This window comes from Akebia trifoliata, chromosome 11, assembly GCF_017979445.1.
Source record: "Akebia trifoliata isolate Shusen 1 chromosome 11, ASM1797944v1, whole genome shotgun sequence".
NCBI lineage: Eukaryota > Viridiplantae > Streptophyta > Magnoliopsida > Ranunculales > Lardizabalaceae > Akebia > Akebia trifoliata.
Window position 1 is genome coordinate 32,765,666 of NC_141385.1, and position 20,153 is coordinate 32,785,818.

Sequence of the window (20,153 nt, forward strand, 5' to 3'; positions counted from 1 at the left end):
AATAAATATAGGAGGTGACTACCAATATAGCATAAAGAGATGAGTAAGTGCATTTTTAAGCTTAGAAGGCAACAATACAGCCCTTGTTTTAAATATTAAAGCTGCAATGCTTATTGATCTGCCAAATTAGAAGGATTCAAACGATAATAATTAGACAATTTTGTATGGGAATATCTTGTTCAGATAGAAGCTATCTTTTGGGGCTTGTATGACCTGATCAAAAGAAAAAACTAGAATAAAGAAAATGATGCATTATTTGAAATTCTCTTACCCCTGCAACGGCAGTCTCAGAAACAGGTCTCACCAACAATATATATAAAGGTAAAATGTTTTGTGCTTGCACTCCATTATTCACAGTTCCCGAGAGGGATATGGTCATTTGTATCCTACAAAATCAATCATTGATGACCTAGTCAATGACCTTGAATTTGAAGTAATATAACAATAAAGACAATGAAGACAATAAATGAGAAGTCCCGCAGAAAAAAAAAAAGTAGACACAATATGAGATAAGAAGATTGAACCTAAACATAAAGAGAACTCCTCAAACAAATTACTAACTACATTAGCCCACATGAAGACCTCAATAGAAGCCTCCAGACAAATACACCAGGAATGCTTTATATTTCAAAGATAGTTATTGTTAGACTTCTTATTTAATGTCGTGTAGGCCAAATACTTAAGCCCACACAACTTGTCTTATTTCTCGTCAATACTTAAGCCCACACGACCAACCACATGTTTTTAATATAAAAGATAGGCCGAACCCTATTGGATGTCACCGACTCATTCTCTTCTCAATTTTCCTCCTTCTCACTTTAACCATAATCGTCTAACATAGTATCAAAGCACTTCTACTATTAGATCTGCTTAATTTCTCCTCTTTTCTTCCCTTTTCTTAATCATTTTCTTTTCCTTCTTCAATCTAGTACTTCCAAACCATAAGGCCTTGTTTCCAAAAAGAGATTAGGTGTTCGAGGTTTGTTTGTTTGCACCTAGATGTTTATCTAGGACTTCGTTTGTTCTTGATTAAGGTGCTTATGACAATTGATTGGGGAATTAGTGGATAGTTTTGAACCCTCAAAATTCAGTTTTAAAAAGAAAAAACATATGTGAATAGTGTTTCTATATGAATAGTGCTCGTAAAAAGTGTTTTCTACACAAAAATTGTCTTCTTCGACTTCTCGATCAATAGTTTGAAATTTTACTCGGATCTTAGTTTTTTTCTGAGTGGTTTTGAGTTTTGCAATTTTATTCCGATCATTGTTTTGTTGGTCTCTCAACCATAGCCACATATCATAGAATATCCCTAGGGATACTCTATAATTTTTTTGAGATTTTTTTTAATCTCTATGTGGATTTTTCAATTTACACCTCCTAGGATGGCAAATTTGAGGATTTCTAATAGTGTTGGTAGAGGAGATCGTGGTGGTCATGGTAGAGGAGGTCGTGGTGGTCATGTTGGTGGCCGTGATTGCGATTTGAAGTGTACCTATTGTGGTTACACTAGCCACACTGAACAATTTTGTTGGGATAAATGGGATAAACCTACTTGGGCTAATCAAGCTCAAGAGGAACCTCCTCAGAGTTTCATTGATTTCACTTCTCAAACTACATCTAGAGCTGCATTTTTCAATCTTACCACACATTTGGAAGAGATTCTTCAAAAGTTGACTTCCTTGATTGCAAGACTTACTCCCACACATAACTACTTTAGGTAATCCCACATTTATGGCTACCAAGTCTCCCTCATCTTGGGTCATCGATTCAAGAGCTAGTGCCCATATGTTTGGTATATCTCGTCTCTTTTCTAATTTTCATTCTCGTAATACTCACATTGTACTAGCCGATGGATCCACTCATCATGTAGTTGGGAAAAGTGATGTTTTTCCAAATTATCACTTCCCTTATCTTTTACTCTTTTGGTTCTTGATCTTCCTTTAAAACTACTTTTTATTAGTCAACTTACAAAATCATTGCAATTTTCCGTAACCTTCACCCCTTCTTATTATGTCTTTTAAGATCTTAAGATAAGGAAGATGATTGATTTGGGGCATGAGAAAAATGGATTATACTATTTAATGCGTGAAAAGCCCGTTTCTACCTTGAGTGCTTCAATTTCACCCTTTCAGTGGCACTATCGATTGGGTCATGTGTCTTTGTCTAATTTACGTCATGTTATTCCTAAATTAAGTTCGGTGTCAGTTTTAGAATGTGAAGCTTGCCAACTAGGTAAGCATCATCGTAGTTCTTTTCCTAGTCGTATTAAGAGTTATTGAGAGTTATCATTCTAGTCTTTTTGAAATAAATCATACAGATATTTGGGATTCGTCAAAAATAAAAAGTTTATATGATTTTCATTACTTTGTGGTGTTTGTGGATGCTTATTCACATATCACATGGCCCTTCTTATTGAAAGATTACACTGAATTACCTCATATTTTGCTTATTTTTTATAAAGAAACTTTGTCCAATTTGGCAAACTTGTGAAAATTATTCATTCTGATAATGCCTTAAAATACATGCAATCTTCTATTTAGTCTTTTTGTTCAGATAATGAAAGTATTCATCAAACCAATCATATTCATACTTTTCAACAGAATTGGATTGGTGAGTGAAAACATCATCATTTACTTGATGTTGCTCGTACCATTATGTTTTACATGCATGTACCTAAGCCTTATTGGGGTGATGTTGTCCTCACAGCTTGTCATTTTATTAATCGCATGCTATCATAAGTTTTAAATGGTCAATCACTTTTCTCTCTAGTTTAGCCTCAAGTTCATCCTTTTGTTGTTACTCATAGAGACTTTGGTTGTATTTGCTCTGTTTACTGATTTGAACCTGGATTGGATAAACTTTCTCTAAGATCCATCAAATATGTCTTTCTAAGTTACTCTTGAACACAAAAAGGGTATAGGCATTATTATCCTGTCACTTAACGCTACTATGTAAGTGCTGATGTGACATTCTTTGAGTATACATCTTATTTTGCTTTTGTTGATGCCTGATTTGACTTCGATATTGTGCCTCCTCGTCAAGGGGAACTGTCTCCTAAAGTTTCCTCATCTCTTGTGCTTCCAATTCTTCCTGCAAGTGACCCTTTCACTGTGCATCTTCAAGTATATCAATGCACTCATTTTCAAGCACTTTCATCTTCTCTATCAACCCTAGATCCTTCATCAGCTTCACATGAGATTCCTCCACATCCACCAGCATCTCCTTCTACATCTACCTCTAGTGATCTTATTTCTGTCAGTGTTATGCTTGGCCATTTGTATCAGTTGGATATGAAAAATGCCTTTCTACATAGAAACTTGCAGGTGGAGGTATATATGGAGTATGATAAATCTGGGGGTCCAACTCAAAACCAATTGGCAATGAGTGGAGAGGCCCAAGAACTTATAAGGAGAGAGACAAGGCAATTTGTGTGTGATGTAGAACTAAACTCAATAGCAACCACCTGGATACGTTGCCTCTGGTAAGACTAGACTAGTATATTGCCCACAAAAGGCAATTTATGAGTTGAAACAATCGCCTAGAGCTTGGTTTGATAAATTTAGCTCAGTTGTTCTCGCCAATGGATTTGCTAGATCTACTTATAATCATTCAGTATTTGTGAGGCACTCTCCTACTAGAATTATCGTGTTGATAGTTTATGTGGATGATATCATCATCATTAGAAGTGATCCTAGTGATATCTATGATTTGAAGACTCATCTAGCGAAATAGTTTCACACTAAAGATTTGGGTCTTCTTTGCTACTTCTTGGGTATTGAAGTAGCTCGCTCCAAAGAAGGTATTAGTTTGTCTCAGAGGAAGTATGTTCTAAATTTGTTATCTGAGACTAATATTTTAAATTCTAAATCTGTTGATACTCCGATGGATCGCACTACTAAGCTTGATGCTGAATAAGGGGATATTTATCCTGATGCAGAGCATTACCATAGGTTAGTTGGCAAACTAATCTACCTGACTATCACTAGCCCAGATATTACCTTTGTTGTGGGAGTAGTTAACCAATTTATGCATGCTCCGCGACAATCATTGGGATGTTGTATTTAGGATACTAAAGTATCTAAAAGGGTCACCAGGCAAAGGATTATTATACAGACTTTCACCTCTTATATCCATTACTGACTTCTCAGATGTTGATTGAGCAGAGAGTCGGACTGATCGTAGATCTATTCTGGGTATTGTACCTCCATGGAAGGTAATTTGGTCACTTAGCACAGTAAAAAATAGCAAGTTGTAGCTTGTTCTAGCGTTGAAGAATAATTCAAAGCGATGGCACATACTGCATGTGAGATGCTTTGGGTTCAAAGTCTTCGAAAGGGGATAGGGATGGGGATTAAAGTTCCTACTCCTATGTCTATCTATTGTGATAACCAGGCTGCCAGTTATATAGCTAGTAATCTAGTATTCCACGAGAAAACCAAACACATTGAGGTCGATTGCCATTTTATTTGTGATATGGTGATGGCTAAGAAGATATTTACTCCCTATATCAAGTCAAAAAATCAATTGGGAAATGTTCTCACAAAACCATTGTCTAGGAGTTCCTTTATTACTTTTTGTACCAAGTTGGGATGTCAGATTTGCATGCTCCATCTTGAGGGGGAGTATTAGAGTTCTTATTTTATGTCGAGCGGGCCCAATACTTAAGCCCACACGACTTATGTCTTATTTCATGTGGGCCCAATACTTAAACCCACACAACCAACCAAGTCGTGTGAGCCCAATACTTAAACCCACACAACCAACCACATGTCTTTAATATAAAAGAGATATCGAACCCTATTGGGTGTCACCGACTCATTCTCTTAATTTTCATTCTTCTCTCTTTAACCCTAATCTTCTAACAGTTATAAAATCATGGAAAGAAAAATGTCTGCCTAAAGTCCATGATTGAAGAAACTTGAACTAGAACTGCAATTGGAGAAATATATACATCTTTGTAAAAATAATAACAAAACCCTTTTTAAATATATTATTTTTATACAAAATAAATTCCAAAAGTCAGATTTATAAACTATAGTCCAAAAATGGCCTCGTCAATGATCTAGTCAATCTCCTTGAAATACGCCAAACTTTGGCTGTTTGTGTAGGAGGGAAGAGGAATCGATTAACCATGTTCTTTTACATTGTTCTTTCACTCACTAGGTCTGAGCTTCCTTATTGGGTCCATTTGGTATCTCAGCTTGCTTTCCTCTTACGGTGAACGCTTTCTTACAATCATAGAGTTTTTTGGGGGCCTCTTTTGCCTTGTCAAAGAGAACATTATGGTCTATTCTACTGTTAGCTTGCGATTGGGGCATTTGAAAGGAGAGGAATTGATGAGTCATTGATGGAAAGGGCCTCCCCTTGGAGGATGTCCTTGTCTTAATTATGGGTTTTTTGTTCTTTTTTTGTAAAATCTTTAAAGAGCTTAGGAGATTTCACAGGTAGATGGGAGTGGGTGTGTTCTACTGCTCCAGTGTAAATCTGTGGTCTTTGTGTTTTCCTATTGCTTTTTGTTGGTCATCTCGACCAATTCTTAATAAAATTCTGCATTTGCTTATCATAAAAATAAATAGCATCACTAGTTAGACCGACATGGGTAATATTACTAACTCTAACATCACTAGTCTAGTAGTTGCAAAACTCTCCTCTTCAAGGGATAGAACTGTGAAAGATGGGTATTTTTCCAAAATTCTAATAATATAGTAAACCATATACATCCATAGAAAGTGAATTGGAGCATACAATAGTCCCAAAAGCACATAAGCAAACAAAATGTAAAGAAAAGAATTACTAGCAATAAATTGAAATGGAAAGTGTGCTACCTCCTTTTGCGTTTTGCCTGTATTTTGTAGTGCAAACATCTCTGAAGGAAGGAAGGCTACAGCAGAAAAAGTTTATTGTTAGAATCATGTGCAAGAACGATATCCAAAGAAGGTGGCAGCTTGCTAGGATGGTTAAAAACAGAAAGTTGCAAGTGTTAATTCAGGCCTGGGTTCAAAAACCACAAAATCACTTGCGTATCAAAGAGTGAGAGAGAGAGAGAGAGAGACCTAATAAACCACAAGAACAGTGTAGAAAGGACACAACTTTTGCCACAAAAGGCTGCACATTTTATTGAACTCAAAAATACAATAACTTACATTTTCTAAGGCACGGCGTTGAAGGATATTATAGAGTTCAACAGGCTTGCAATATATAGAGAGACTCTCTTCAGCCGCAATTACCTCTTCTGCAGACAAATGAGACCGAGAATCTTGACGACACATCTGATCTACAGTCCTTGACTGGCGGCAATTAAAACCAGGATTCCTGCGCCATGCAATTGAATAAGATGCAAACACTTCCATTTATACTCCAATTATCATACTGTAAATAAGCACGCCTATATGAGAAGGAAATTTGAATTGTCTTACTAACATTCTGCAAAGCACTACTATTCTATTGACATGTAAACAGAATCCACGGATACATATAACTGTATAAGGCCTTGTTCATATATCCAAGACAATTTTCTGAAGTGTTGTAAATATGCACGCATCACATACGATTGTGAGATAGAAGCAAATGGCACCACCAAAGTGGCAATTGGACTACCAAAGCAATCATCAAAAAGTGAAAGTTCTTGGAAAAACAACTACAAAAGAGCTGATCCTAGAAGACATGTGGGAAGGGAGTGTTGGGCATGTGCATTCAAGATGGGCTACGTGGCTAAGCCCACAATAAAACGAATGAGTTTCTCCGGGGTCCAATAAAAGAAATCTTAAGACTTCTGAAGGAAAGGAATCCTTGGTCCAAAACATTATTTTTCCATTTTGGGGTCAATCTTTTTGTGGAGCAAGATTTTCGACGAGTCTAAGGGGGTCTTTTTTGCTTTCCTTTCCCTTTTGTTTGTACTTTGCTTCATGGTCTCCTCGACCATGCTATTAATAAAGATCTTTGAATTATCAAAAAAAAAAAAAGAAAGCTTAGTTTGGCGATGGGTTAAATTCTTTTTCATGAAGTGATTTTGACAAAATCTTTGGGCTGTTTTGATTCAAGTGGGGCTCTCATTCCGGTCGAGTTGTTTGGAGAAGACTTAAAGAATCTCTCTTCTCGAAGGAGTCTCTACATCTCCCTCCTTGTAAGTCTGGTATGTTGTTGAATGAGATTGGCCCTTTGCGTCTCTACCTCTGGAAGATGTGTACCCAACTTTGTCCTTTAAAGATTCGCTCAACTTCTGGTTCTCTTCGATTTCTTTGTGTTTGATCTCCTTTTCCCTCTATGTCTACTTTCTTCCTTTTTACAAGTCTATTTACAATAGTCGAGTCTTTGGTTAGTTTTACCAAGTACAGGGAAAAGTCTCTTGAAGAGGACTGTTCCCAACAAGATCTTGTGGGAGGTTCGGGAAATTTATGTCTATTGGTGGCAGAAAGGTTTGCGGACGTTGAGTTTCTGAGTTGTGGGGTGCTTCCTATTGATAGGGTAGTGGTATCAAGTCCAGAGGAGATCTAAGGCAGGTCAGATAAAGGTGAAAATTCTGGTAAAGGGGGGTCACCTGTTGTTGTCTCCCAGTTTACAACAAAGGAATATGTGGGGGTTGACATAGATAAGGAAACAAGAGCTTGGATGGAACAAGATATGCTTGATTGGCTTTTGTCACATCTGTCTAGTCTTGCCTCAAATCAACTTCATGACGCAGGGAGAGAGGGTCCTACTTCAGAATCCCAAATCCAAGGAGGCCAAGATTTTAAACAGTTTGAGGGTATGGAAGAGGAAGGCAAAAGCTGCAAACAATTAGCTACTCAACTAGTTGAGTCAATCCCAAAATGAATAATCAGGTTAGAGAATGAGGTAGAGTTTCGAGTGAAGGATATTTGCGATCACCCACCGCTGGTAGAATGGTCCAAGAGAAAGCTCAAGGGATTGGCCAAAGTTACTCAATGATTCAGATCTTCTCTTGGAATGTCAAAGGTTTGGGTAACAAGAAGAAGAGGGCCTCTGTGAAAGTAGTGATTCGGTTAAATAATCCTCTTTTCGTTACGCTGCAAGAGACAAAATTAAAGGATTGCAACGAGGATGTAATCAAAGAGTTGTGGGGTGCAAATATGGGTTGGAGTTGGATTCAAGCTTTTAGTGCGTCAATAAGGATTCTAATAATGTGGCAAAAAGATAGGATTAAGGTGTTAAGTCCTTATTGGCGGCTTTTTCGATGTCGATCCTTTGTCAGGAAGTAGGAAGAGATTTTCAATGGGTTTTCTCAGGGTGTATGGTCCAAATAGATGTCAAGATAGAAGCAATTTTTGTAGGAATTGAATGATGTCATTGTTTTTTGGGACAAACCTTGGTGTCTTGGAGGTAATTTTAATGTGGTAAGGTTCTCCCATGCAAAAAAAAGGAAGTGATGTCATATTCAAAGGAATGAGAGATTTTAGGGATTTTGTCAATCATTTTGCTTTAGAGGACATTCCTTTGGAGGGGAGAGAGTTCACTTGGTCAAGCAATCAAGGAGATCCCAAGACATCAAGGTTGGTTAGGTTCTTATTTTCAAGGGGAGACCATTTCAAGTATTCACCTCAATTCTCTTTGGCGAATCCAATTTCAGACCACGTTCCAATTACTTTATAGTTTGGTGTGTGAATCAATCGACCTAGACCATTTAGGTTTGAAAATATGTGACTATTGCATGATGATTTTTTGAAAAAGTTTCTTTTTTTTTTTTTTTTTTTTTTTTAAAGGTTGACGAGTAGTGGAAGGATTTTGTGTTTGTAGAGAATCCTAGGTTTGTGTTTAAGCACAAACTGAAAGCTCTTGAGGAAAAAAATACAGGTGTGGAACATGGCGGTTTTAGGAAGGGTTGAGTTGAAAAAAAAAAAAAAAAAGCATTCTTGATAAAATTGCGAGTCTGGACAAAAACAAAGAAGGGCAAAGTCTAAACTTCGAAGAAAAGGTAGAAAGGACTAATCTTTGAGCCGAATTTCAAAAGTTGTCTTTTTTGGAAGAAATTGGTTTGAAGCAAAAAACAAAGGTGAAGTGGTTGAAGGGGACAACACCACCAAATTTTTCTATAAACTAGCAAATGCAATAACTTGAGAACGATTCTAATTAATGAAGAGACTTTTGAGGGAGAGGAAAGGATTAGGGAGGATATCGTAGAATTTTATAAAAAGCTTTACACGGAAGATATCCATGATTGTCCCCTCCCAAATTTGGAGTTTGAGTCAATTTCTCCCACGCAACAAGCCTGGTTAGAAAGGCCAATTGAGAGCGAAGAGGTTCATAAGGCAGTTGAGGGAACAAAAGGGGAGTAATCTCTAGGTCCTGATGGGTAGTCAATGGAATTCTTCAAAAGTTGTTGGGATACAGTTGGGTCTGATCTTCTAAATGTGGTCAGGGACCTTCTGAATAGGAATTATTTGGACGTTGGGTCAAATAATAGATTTGTGATTTAGCTTTCAAAGAAAGAAATGACGATAGACTTAGCGGATTTTTGGCCCATTAGCTTGGTGAGTTCCACTTATAAGATAATTTCAAAAATCTTGGTGCCAAGTTTTAAAGAGATGATTTCGGGAGTAGTTGGTTTGGAACAATGGGCGTTTTTCAAAGGGAAGAGCAAATCTTAGATGGTGTGTTGGTGGCAAACGAGTGTATAGATTTGAGACTGAGAGAGGGGGTCACCGATTTAGTGTGTAAGATTGATTTGCATAAAGCGTATGATCATGTGAATTGGGATTTTTTTGAGATCCGTGTTCCGTAAGATATGGATTGGGTGGATAATGAAGTGTGTTGCCACGGCCTCCTTTTCAATTCTGGTAAACGGCAGTCCAACGGGTCACTTTAGGAGTTCTAAAGGCGAAAACTTTCGATAGACTTTTCAAAATGTTCTCCAAATCTACCACGTACTTTATTACCTAACCACATTTCATACCCCTAAACCAAATTATAATAACCCATTGAAAATATCATAATTGCAAAACTTTGCATTTATTATTTCAACATATAGCATCAAAACTTTATTTCTTTAATAAGAAAATAATAAATAAAAGAAACTAGCAATAATTTTTCTTTGTTCTTCATCACCACCTAATTAGCCTTTCCACCAGCATTCCCAAAGTAGAACTAACTTAGAATCGAACAAACATAGGGTGTCCTACATCACTGAGATCTTATTGCACTCAATGAAATACAGAGCCTTTCAAACACATCCACGCAATTGGTATCTGATTGTTGAAAGATAGAAACAATAGATTCACGTCTATGGTCCTTGCCGCGTTGACAAAGACTAATATTATCTTGTTCTTATGTAGGCAACCTCAACCTCTTAGGTTAATTGTATATTGATTATAAATCTTTTCTTTTTCTTTTTGTGATAGGTATAGGATTAATAGTTAGCAAATGAAATTGGGTTCAAGGGGGTTAGATTGATTATAAATCTTAACTTAATCACCTAATAAAAAACTCAATCTATGTCCTTATTCATGTTTCCCAAACCCTTTTAGAGACTTCAGTCTTCGCATCACTCTTTGCAAGTGTCAACAATTGTCTTCCTTGTATAGATTAAATCATTTCAATAGAATTTCCCACATGCTATTGCATTATTAAGAAATTCTTCGTATGCATACATTCTTGATTTTTATTCTTAGGCTTTCCACCTATTCAAGTTGACATCTCAGGTAAGCTAATTCTATGAACATGTTGATTGTTCGATCTGTACTACACAGCCTAATCAATTTTCCCGCCATTCTATAAAATGCTCTCCTTAGATTGATTGGCATGTTGGAAGGAAGCCAGGAGCGAAGAATTGTGAGCTTAATATTAAGTAGTCCAAAATGGATGACCAATTTATCTATTTTTATAGGTAAAAGAATATATTAAAAAGGAAGTCAAGGTGATCAACCACAAATACAACAAAAGCAAAAAATGGCCAAAGCCCGAAGCCAATACAAAAAACAAAAAAAAAAAACTACAAGGAGCATAGAGAGTCCAACTTAAAGACATTCTTAAAAAAGAACGCCTTTAAAAGAAGCATCAAACTTGCACCAAGAATAAAGCAAACCCAGCACCATCAAAATCATGTCATCGAAATTACTCCCATGGTCCAAGAAAATTCTCCTATTTCTCTCCTTCCAAATGCTCCAGCAAATAGCAAAAGCAATCAAAGCCAAAAGAATCCATTTCCTACCAATGAAAACGTTACGACTGAAGCTCCAAAATCGAGGAACAAGGAAAAACCAAATCCAAATTGAAAAAGCCTCAAACGTGGGACCAAATTTTGAGAGCAAAAGGACAATGAAGCAACAAATGATCAACAATCTCCCCATTAGTCCTACATAGGTCACAAAATTAGGAGTAATGAAATCCCTCAAAATGAGATGGTCTAAAGTCAATAACTTGTCTGAGACTACTAACCAAGCGCAGAAAGAAATTTTAGATGGAACATTGGAACCCCACACTATTTTTAATGTGAAAAAAGGAGAAAATTGAGGTCCAAGGGTGGCCCAGAAAGACCTTACCGAAAATCTTTTGTCCTTGTTGCAACTTCATTCCCATGTATCTCTTCCTGATGGCTCCAAAAAGTGAAGGTCCAGAATCAAAGATAGGTTAGCTAGCTCTTGAACTTCCCAATCGTTAAGCGTCCTTCTAAGGCCCAGGTCCCAAGAGGTACCGCTACCAGAGAGATTCAGGAAAGTAGCGATGAGCATATCCATTTTTTAGGACAATTCATAGATCGAAAGAAATTGAGAGGTTACAGTTCTCTCACTACACCACTTATCTTCCCAAAACCAAATGCTATCCCCACTACCAACTCAAAGCACAATCCACTTCCTAAATTCGTCAAAACCTTTTGTGATACCTTACCACACTCCGCAACCATACGTAGACTTCACTTCGCCACTCTCCCACCCTAGCCTTCTTTCACCAAACTTAGCCTTAATAACATTCCTCCACAAACAATTTTTCTAACCCACCCCCCCCCCAAAAAAAAAAAAAAAAAACGCCACAACCACTTACCAAGCAACGCCTTATTTGACATTCTAAAACCTTTTATACCCAAACCACCATTTTTTCTCAATGAACACACCACTTTCCAATTGATCAAATGATATTTTCTCATCCCTTCTTTGCCATTCCACAAAAACTCCTTGACCAATCTTTCCAGTTCTAACTCGACACTTTTCAGAATTGAGAAGAAAGACAAATGGGAGACCGGGATATATCTTGTGTTGGACACATGCAATTCCATACTACATTTTTGTCTGCATATTGCAGTATGCATGACATATAGTCCAATGACCACATTTTCACAAGTGCCATGAAAATGTGATCAAAAATTGCATATGATCACAATGATTATGTCCACATACGACATCCAACTATATACAACCAAGAAAAGCATGGCTATGTTACATGTAAACTTCAAAATCAATGCAGCAACAGGCGGACATTTCATTCTTTTAAGCGTAAATAATTGTCCATTACATAACTACTTGGGTGACATGGTAAAATAAACATATAATGATGATCCCTGTATAACATCTTGACATCTTCCAATGTAACAGAATGTCTTTGTATGTCCTTTCAATTGGCACTAAATTACTTGAGCAAAATAGATTTGGATTTCCTTTCCTTTTCTTTTCTTTGAGAAATTCATTTTAATACCCTACTTTAATTCATCAAAAAACAATTATTTCTAGTATTTTTTTTTTCACATCAACTAAATTTAGATTATATAGTCTTAATGGGAATTTGTTGAATAAGAGAATATCAATGCTGAAAATAGCTAAAGATAGCTTAGGTGAATAACTTTGAGACACATTGCACAGTTTACAGTAACCATGTTAAAGAGATTACTCGAAAGAATCAGGACAATAAATAACAAAAAAACATCCAGCTTTGAAAGAGTAAACGTACGTGGTTTCACGATCCAATAAAGGTAAGCCTGGCATTTTGATTAAACAAGGTCCAAATAAAATGCAACCTCATAGCTTTTTGAACCTCCCCAGGATAAGTTCACCTACTCCAGACCTGTTGCAAATGACCCTTTTCGGAATTTTCCAAGTTGAATGGAAACTCCAGAGTACAAATGCTGCTTTAGTCCAACAAACATATACAAGCAAGGGGATTAGACAAACAGTGTCAAGAAAGCAAAAGTATTCAACAATTATTCCTCCAATGTTAAAGTTGGGAAACACTAGCCAATTGGAAGTTTATGTGATGGGATGCGCCATATGATAATAATACCATTCAACATAAAAAAGAAGTGGAATCACAATTGGTTGGACATAACCTAATAATAGATACATAAAATAAAAAAGTAAGTTTACAAGAATGGTACTAGCATTATTTGAATTTTTGGTCAATTTAGCCAAAATTCATGAATATATAACTTGGCAACATGAAAAAACACCAATAATATGTTGATGAATTTCACTGTCCACAGTCGAAACAAGAACAAACACACATTAGGTTGCGCCTTTTGATGTTGTTCACCGGTAAAAATCATTTTCCTAGTAATTGTTTGCCTACTCAATGCTTATGATCTTATTTCATTACATCTAGTATATAGAAATTACAACTCTTGAAACTGACTTATACCACCATATGTTGATTTCACAAAACAATAAGAAAAGAATTGACCGTGACTTGTGGGAAAAAGCAGTATCATGACATAAAACAGGATTTGACCATAAATTGAAGACACAAACCACGAATGAGAAGAAATGAAAGACAGCCAGGAAAGAAATAAATGTAAGACATAAAATGCAAGATTACAATAGGTTTTTTGCATGTCCAGGGCATCACAAAAGGAGCCACGGCTTAAAGAAAGAAAAAGAAAAAAAAAAGACAGGAAAAAGTAATGGATATTATGCAAGTATGTATGTAAATATGCACATAGTCCTTCACATAAACAGTTTGGAGATAAGCATGCTGGAAGGGAGCCAGGAGAGAAGAATTGTGAACTTAATATTAAGTAATCCAAAAATGGTTGACCAATTTTTGGAAGCAATCCTCAGAAAGAACGCCTTTAAAAGAAGATAATAAAGCAAACCCAGCACCATCAAAATCATGTCATCGAAATTACTCTCAAGGTCCAAGAAAATACTCCTATTTCTCTTCTTCCAAATGCTCCAACAAATAGTAAAAAGGAATTGAAGCCCAAAGAATCCTTTTCCTAACAGTGAAAACGTTCTAACCGAAGCTCCAAAAATCAGAAAAGGAAAACCAAGGAAAAACAAAATCCAAATTGAACAAGCCTCAGAAGTGGGACCAAATTTTGAGAGCAAAAGGACAATGAAGCAACAAATGATCGACAGACTCCCCATTAGTCCTACATAAGCCACAAAATTAGGAGTAATGAAACCCCTCAAAATGAGATGGTCTAAAGTCAATAACTTGTTCAAGACTACTAACCAAGCGCAAAAAGAAATTTTAGATGGAACATTGGAACCCCACATTACTTCAAATGGGATAGGAGAAAATTGAGGTTCAAGGGTGGCCCAGAAAGACCTTACCGAAAATCTTTTGTCCTTGTTGCAACTTCATTCCCATGTAACTCTTCCTGATGGCTCCAAATAGTGAAGGTCTAAAATCAAAGATAGGTCAGCTAGCTCTCAAACTTCCCAATTGTTAAGCTTCCTTCTAAGGCCCAAGTCCCAAGAGGTACCGCTACCAGAGAGATTCAGGAAGGCAGCGATGGGCATATCCATTTTCTAGGACAATTCATAGATCGAAGGAAATTGAGAGGATACAGTTCTCTTAGTGCACCACTTATCTTCCCAAAACCGAATGTTATCCCCACTACCAACTTTAAACACAACCCACTTCCTAAATTCGTCAAAACCTTTTGTGATACTTTTCCACACTCCGCAACCATACGTAGACTTCACTTCGCCACTTTCCCACCCTAGCCTACTTTCACCAAACTTGGCCTAAATAACTTTGCTCCACAAACTATTTTTCTCCCCACCAAAATGTCGCAACCACTTACCAAGCAACGCCTTATTTGACATTCTAAAAAACTTTATACCCAAACTACATTTTTTCTCAAAGGACACACTGCTTTCTAATTGACCAAATAATATTTTCTCCTCTTTTTTGTCATTTCACAAAAACTCCCTGGCCAATCTTTCCAGTTTTGACTCGATACTTTTAGGAATGGAGAACAAAAACAAATGGTAGACAGGGATACTCTCCAACATACTTATGATGAGGATCAACGTTATCACCTTTGGACAAATACCTTGATTTCCAATAAATCAAGCGATTTGCCATTCTTTCCAAAACTAGATCCCAAATTGCCTTACTTCTGCAAGTCGCCCCTAAAGGAAGACCTAAATAGGAAGATGAGAGTGACTCAACTTGACACCCAAACATGGCAGCCCACCTATGTATCCGAGTAACGGAACCCACCAGCAAAAATTTACTTTTCCAGAAATTGATCCGCAAACCTAAAATCATCTCAAAACAACAAAATAAACCCCTAGGGACTCTAACTTGGTCAGTCGAAGCTCCCAAAAGGACGTGAGTGTCGTCAACAAACCAGAGATGAGTAACCTGAGTGTCCCCACTAATGGCCTAAAAACCGACTAAATGATCCAGACAAGTCATTCTCTTAATTAATCTACTTGGGGCCTCATCCATAAGGACAAACAATAATGGGAACAGGGGATCCTCTTGTCTCAACCCCCTCGAGCTCCTAAATGACTAGTTGGACTCCCATTAACAAGGATGGAAAAAGAGGTTAACACACACCTCATTATCCACCCAATCCACTTTTCTCCAAAACCCATGAGGTACATCAGATACTTTAAGAAATTCCAATTCACATGTCATAAGCCTTGTGGATGCCAATCTTACACACTAACCCCGGGGCACCTTCTCTTATTGTATTTTTTTATTTTCTACTTCTTAACCTCAAAAAAAAAAAAAAAAAATTAATAACAACGATAGGTCCCATTTTATTTTCTTTACTCATCACTCCTATCTTTACTATATTTCCTTTTTTACCCATTTTAACCTACCTTTATTGCTTTTCATTTTTTACACATTTAACCTCAAAATTCTTTAATAATACCCTTTCAACTTTATTTTTTTCAATTTTACCCCTTTAACCCTCCCATTAAGTTATAGTTTTGTGAGATCCCCTTTATTTCCTTTACACTTCACCCCTTTATAACTTTCCTATATTTCCTCTTTTACCCCTTTAACCTTAAAAAATTTCAATAATATCTCTCCAACGTTATTTTTTACACTTTTACCCCCTTAACCCGAGAGAGAATGTTCAATAATACTCCTCCCCCACCCCCACCCCCTTCCATTTTTCAATAATACCCCTCTAACTTTACTTTCTTTCATCTTTTACGCCTTCAACCCCAACGATATTTTAATAATACACCCTCCAATTTTATTATTTTTTCTCTTTTACCCCTTTAACCTAGGCAAACTCTAGTGTGTGTGCATGTATATATATTTCACATTAATATTTTAGCACAACATGATCAAACTCAATATCATTGGATTGGTGCAGTGTCTTGGTCATGACCAATCCAAAAGGACACCTATTTTCCATATCCTTTTTTTGTATATGGAAATGGCATATGAAGCTACTTTTTCATTTTTGAACTATTGGCTAGTGAAAGCTTGCCATATTTCGATATCCCGAGATGCTAAATTTTATAATAGTCCACTTAACATACGAATATCCCAATTTCACACCTTAATACATCTAAAAATCAATACTATTGGCTCATTTCTTTTAGTTCTCAGCTATCTCGTATCCAACGCAAAAAAAAAAATTTAATAATAAAACTATGTCACAAAATCCTACTAAAATCATGAGCAGCTGTTCTAAGCCCCCTAAAATCCATAAATTCATGACAATCACCAACAAACTGAATCCATCAACAACAGCTCAAAAATCACTGAAACATAACCAAAAAAATCATCAATATTAACAACTATAGACTAAATAAAATCACGAAACCCTACAAAAATTCAAAAATCTAAATAAAAAATTAAAAACATCTGAAACAATTATAACTTTCACGAAGGACCTGATGAACCAGATCTCGCTGCAAAGAATCATCAAAGCAGACAGATCTGTACACATTAGGCGTTGAGATCGACTGTAGAACCAGATCGTTGCAAGGGTAGATCGAATCAAAAAAATAAAAATAAAACGCAAGAGATGCAAATCATAGAGAAGAGATATAGTTCATATACCGATTAGCCCTAGCTGGAGCTTCCAGAGCTAAAAATCCAATCTCGCTCCGCCTAAAACGGCCAAAGCAAATGTCCGCTTAAATTCCCAAAGACGCTCTTCGTATTCTAATACAACTTATGTTGCCATTAATCAGGGTCCGCCAGTCAACTTATCCATTTAATGCCACGTGGAATTTTAGGGCCCAGCTTAACAAAAATTCGGAAAAGAAGGCGTGGCTAGATAATCATCAAAATCATAGCATAAAATGGGTCGGGCTTGACCCAAAATCCGAATCATCGGAAAATTTAATTTAGTGGATTTGGATACATGGAATAAATCCAAATTAAAAAATATATGAAAAATGATTTAATGTCCTTTGATTTGACTCAAATACAGGTTGGCTATGGATTAATTTATAGATAATTAAAGTCTTCAATTTTGAATTTGTTATCGTTGACAAATTCTTTAAATAGAGATATTTGTTCATATGGGAGGATTTTAATGATGGCACCAAAAAATTATCACCATTGGTTAAAAATCAGTATGGGATTTAATTATTAAATTTTTGACAAAATTGCAGAAATCATGAATGAGAGATCCTTTTAAGTTTTGGATTAGAAATACATACTCCCAAACATTTTGATAGTCTCAATAATTATAGAGAATTTGTTGATTGATTGGAGATTTGACATATTTTGAAGCCCAAAAGGTTGTACCTCCATTCTTGATAAGAAATGATTCTTTGAATTTTTAGTTTAGAGTAAGATATTTCTCCACCATGATCAAAATTATCAGAAATGATGGCATTTTGAGACTAGAATACTATTGCTTCATAAAACTTTGAGAAAAGGTTCGGTTGTTTGGGATTAAAAAGATTTTTTGCAAGAAATAATTGATTTTGAATTTGCGAGATAGTCATTAATTCGAATTGCTTTTGAGATAATGAAAACAAGACTTTGTTTATTTTATGAAGGTATTCTAATTTGGGAGCTATTGGAGAGAAACGAGAAGGTGAAATTTGAATATTAATAGGGATTTTTTTCCTTACCTTTTAATTTATTTGGGCTTTTTGAAAAGTTCATTGTGGCTTTTTAAGGAATTCTCTAATTAAAAAATTAGAGAGACTATTTTGAGGATCATGAATGAATTCAATATCAAATTCAAATATAGAAAGTAATGCTTGTCATCTAGCAAAAATTTATTTTGATTCAAGATTTTTGACATCTTGTTCAAAAATATTTTTTGCAGATTTGCAATCTATTTTAATAAAAACTTTTGATTTAAAAGTCACTTTGAAATTTTAAAACTGTTAAAACAATTACTAAAATTTCTTTTTTGATTGTTGAATAATTTTGTTGACATGGGTTCTAAATTCTTGTTATATATCTTATTATTTATTTTTCTTTTACTAATTTTTGTAATCCTATTTTTGATGCATCAATTTTAATTATTTTTAGTAATTTTGGATTTTAAATATGCAAGCAAGGTAGGCCTTTGACTACTTATTTGATTTTTTGAATTACTTAACTGTGATTTTGGGTCCATATCTTTTTTGTTTTATTTTTCTTAGGTTTTTTTAAGAAGTTTGTGTTCTTCTTTGAGATTTTTTATAAAATTGAGTATGTAATTAAGGCATCCTAAAAATCTTTGTAATTGTTTTTTATCTGTTATTTCGTCTAGAATTTTGTCAACGAATTGAATAACACAATTTACTAGTGTATGTCTTATTTTCTAAGGAAAAACCTAGAAATTGAATTTTTGTTTGAAATAATTTAATTTTTCTTTGAGACAAAATTAATCCATTTTGTGGGATGGCCTTTTCGAATATATATATATATATAGGGGGGCGTTCAATGGCAACTTTTTAGCAAACTTTTTGGCAAAACATTTTTCAAACACATGAGTTAGAAGTTTCGGAATGGGCTGATTTTTGGTGAGGATGATCTCTACGGTGAGGAGATCATCCTCACCAAAAATCAGCTCATTCCAAAACTTCTAACACCATCAAAAATAGTTTACAAAAAATAGACGGTCCACGATTTTTCAACTGGTTAACATGGGTTAAAAGTTTTGGAATGGGCTGATTTTTGATGAGGATGATCTACTCACCGTAGAGATCATCCTCACCAAAAATCAGCCCATTCCAAAACCTCTAACCCATGTTTTGAAAAATGTTTTGCCAAAAAGTTTGCCCTTGAACGCTACCCATATATATATATATATATGGGTCATGTTCAATGGCTAACTTTTTGGCAAAACATTTTTCAAAACATGGGTTAGAGGTTTTGGAATGGGCTGAGTTTTGGTGAGGATGATCTCTACGGTGAGGAGATCATCATCACCAAAAATCAGCCCATTCCAAAACTTCTAACCCCATAAAAACTAGTTTACAAAAAATGGACGGTCCACAATTTTTCAACTTGTAAACATGGGTTAGAAGTTTTGGAATGGGCTGATTTTTTATGAGGATGATCTCCTCACCGTAGAGATCATTCTCACTAAAAATCAACCCATTCCAAAACTTCTAACTCATGTTTTGAAAAATGTTTTGCCAAAAAGTTAGCCATTGAACACTACTATATATATATATAGTCATATAGATTTTGAAAAAATATAAGGATATCGTCTATATAGACTAGAATGAATTTTGAGTAGTTTGAAAATATGTCATTCATCATATTTTAGAATTCACTCGGAGTATTTTTTAGTTCGAAAGGCATTATGTTCCATTTATAATGTACAAACGGTACTGTAAACGTTGTTTTATATTTATCAGCTTCTTATATTTGGATTTGCCAAAATCTTGATTTTAGGTCAAATTTTAAGAAAATATTTACGTTTGTGAGTCGATCAATAAGATCTTATTTGTTGGGAGCAGGATATCTTATTTATTGTAATATTTTATTAAGGGATTTATAATTTATTACAAGTCTTGGAGTTCCTCTTTTTAATTCTACTGCGTTTTCAACAT

General features: G+C 35.6%; 1 protein-coding gene across 1 annotated transcript in view; it reads right to left on the reverse strand.

The window, feature by feature from the left end:
• EMF2 (VEFS-Box of polycomb protein) overlaps positions 1-17,345 on the reverse strand; it is a 47,791-nt gene extending 30,446 nt beyond the window's left edge. The window contains exons 1-5 of the mRNA XM_086459047.1: positions 17,203-17,345; positions 12,892-13,066; positions 6,144-6,312; positions 5,826-5,881; positions 272-386 (exon numbers count right to left, since the gene is read on the reverse strand). Coding sequence (XP_086315173.1) covers positions 272-386; positions 5,826-5,881; positions 6,144-6,312; positions 12,892-12,926 — 375 coding nt within the window. The 5' untranslated portion in view covers positions 12,927-13,066; positions 17,203-17,345. The remainder of the gene's footprint in view (positions 1-271; positions 387-5,825; positions 5,882-6,143; positions 6,313-12,891; positions 13,067-17,202) is intronic.
• Positions 17,346-20,153: the final 2,808 nt, after the last annotated feature.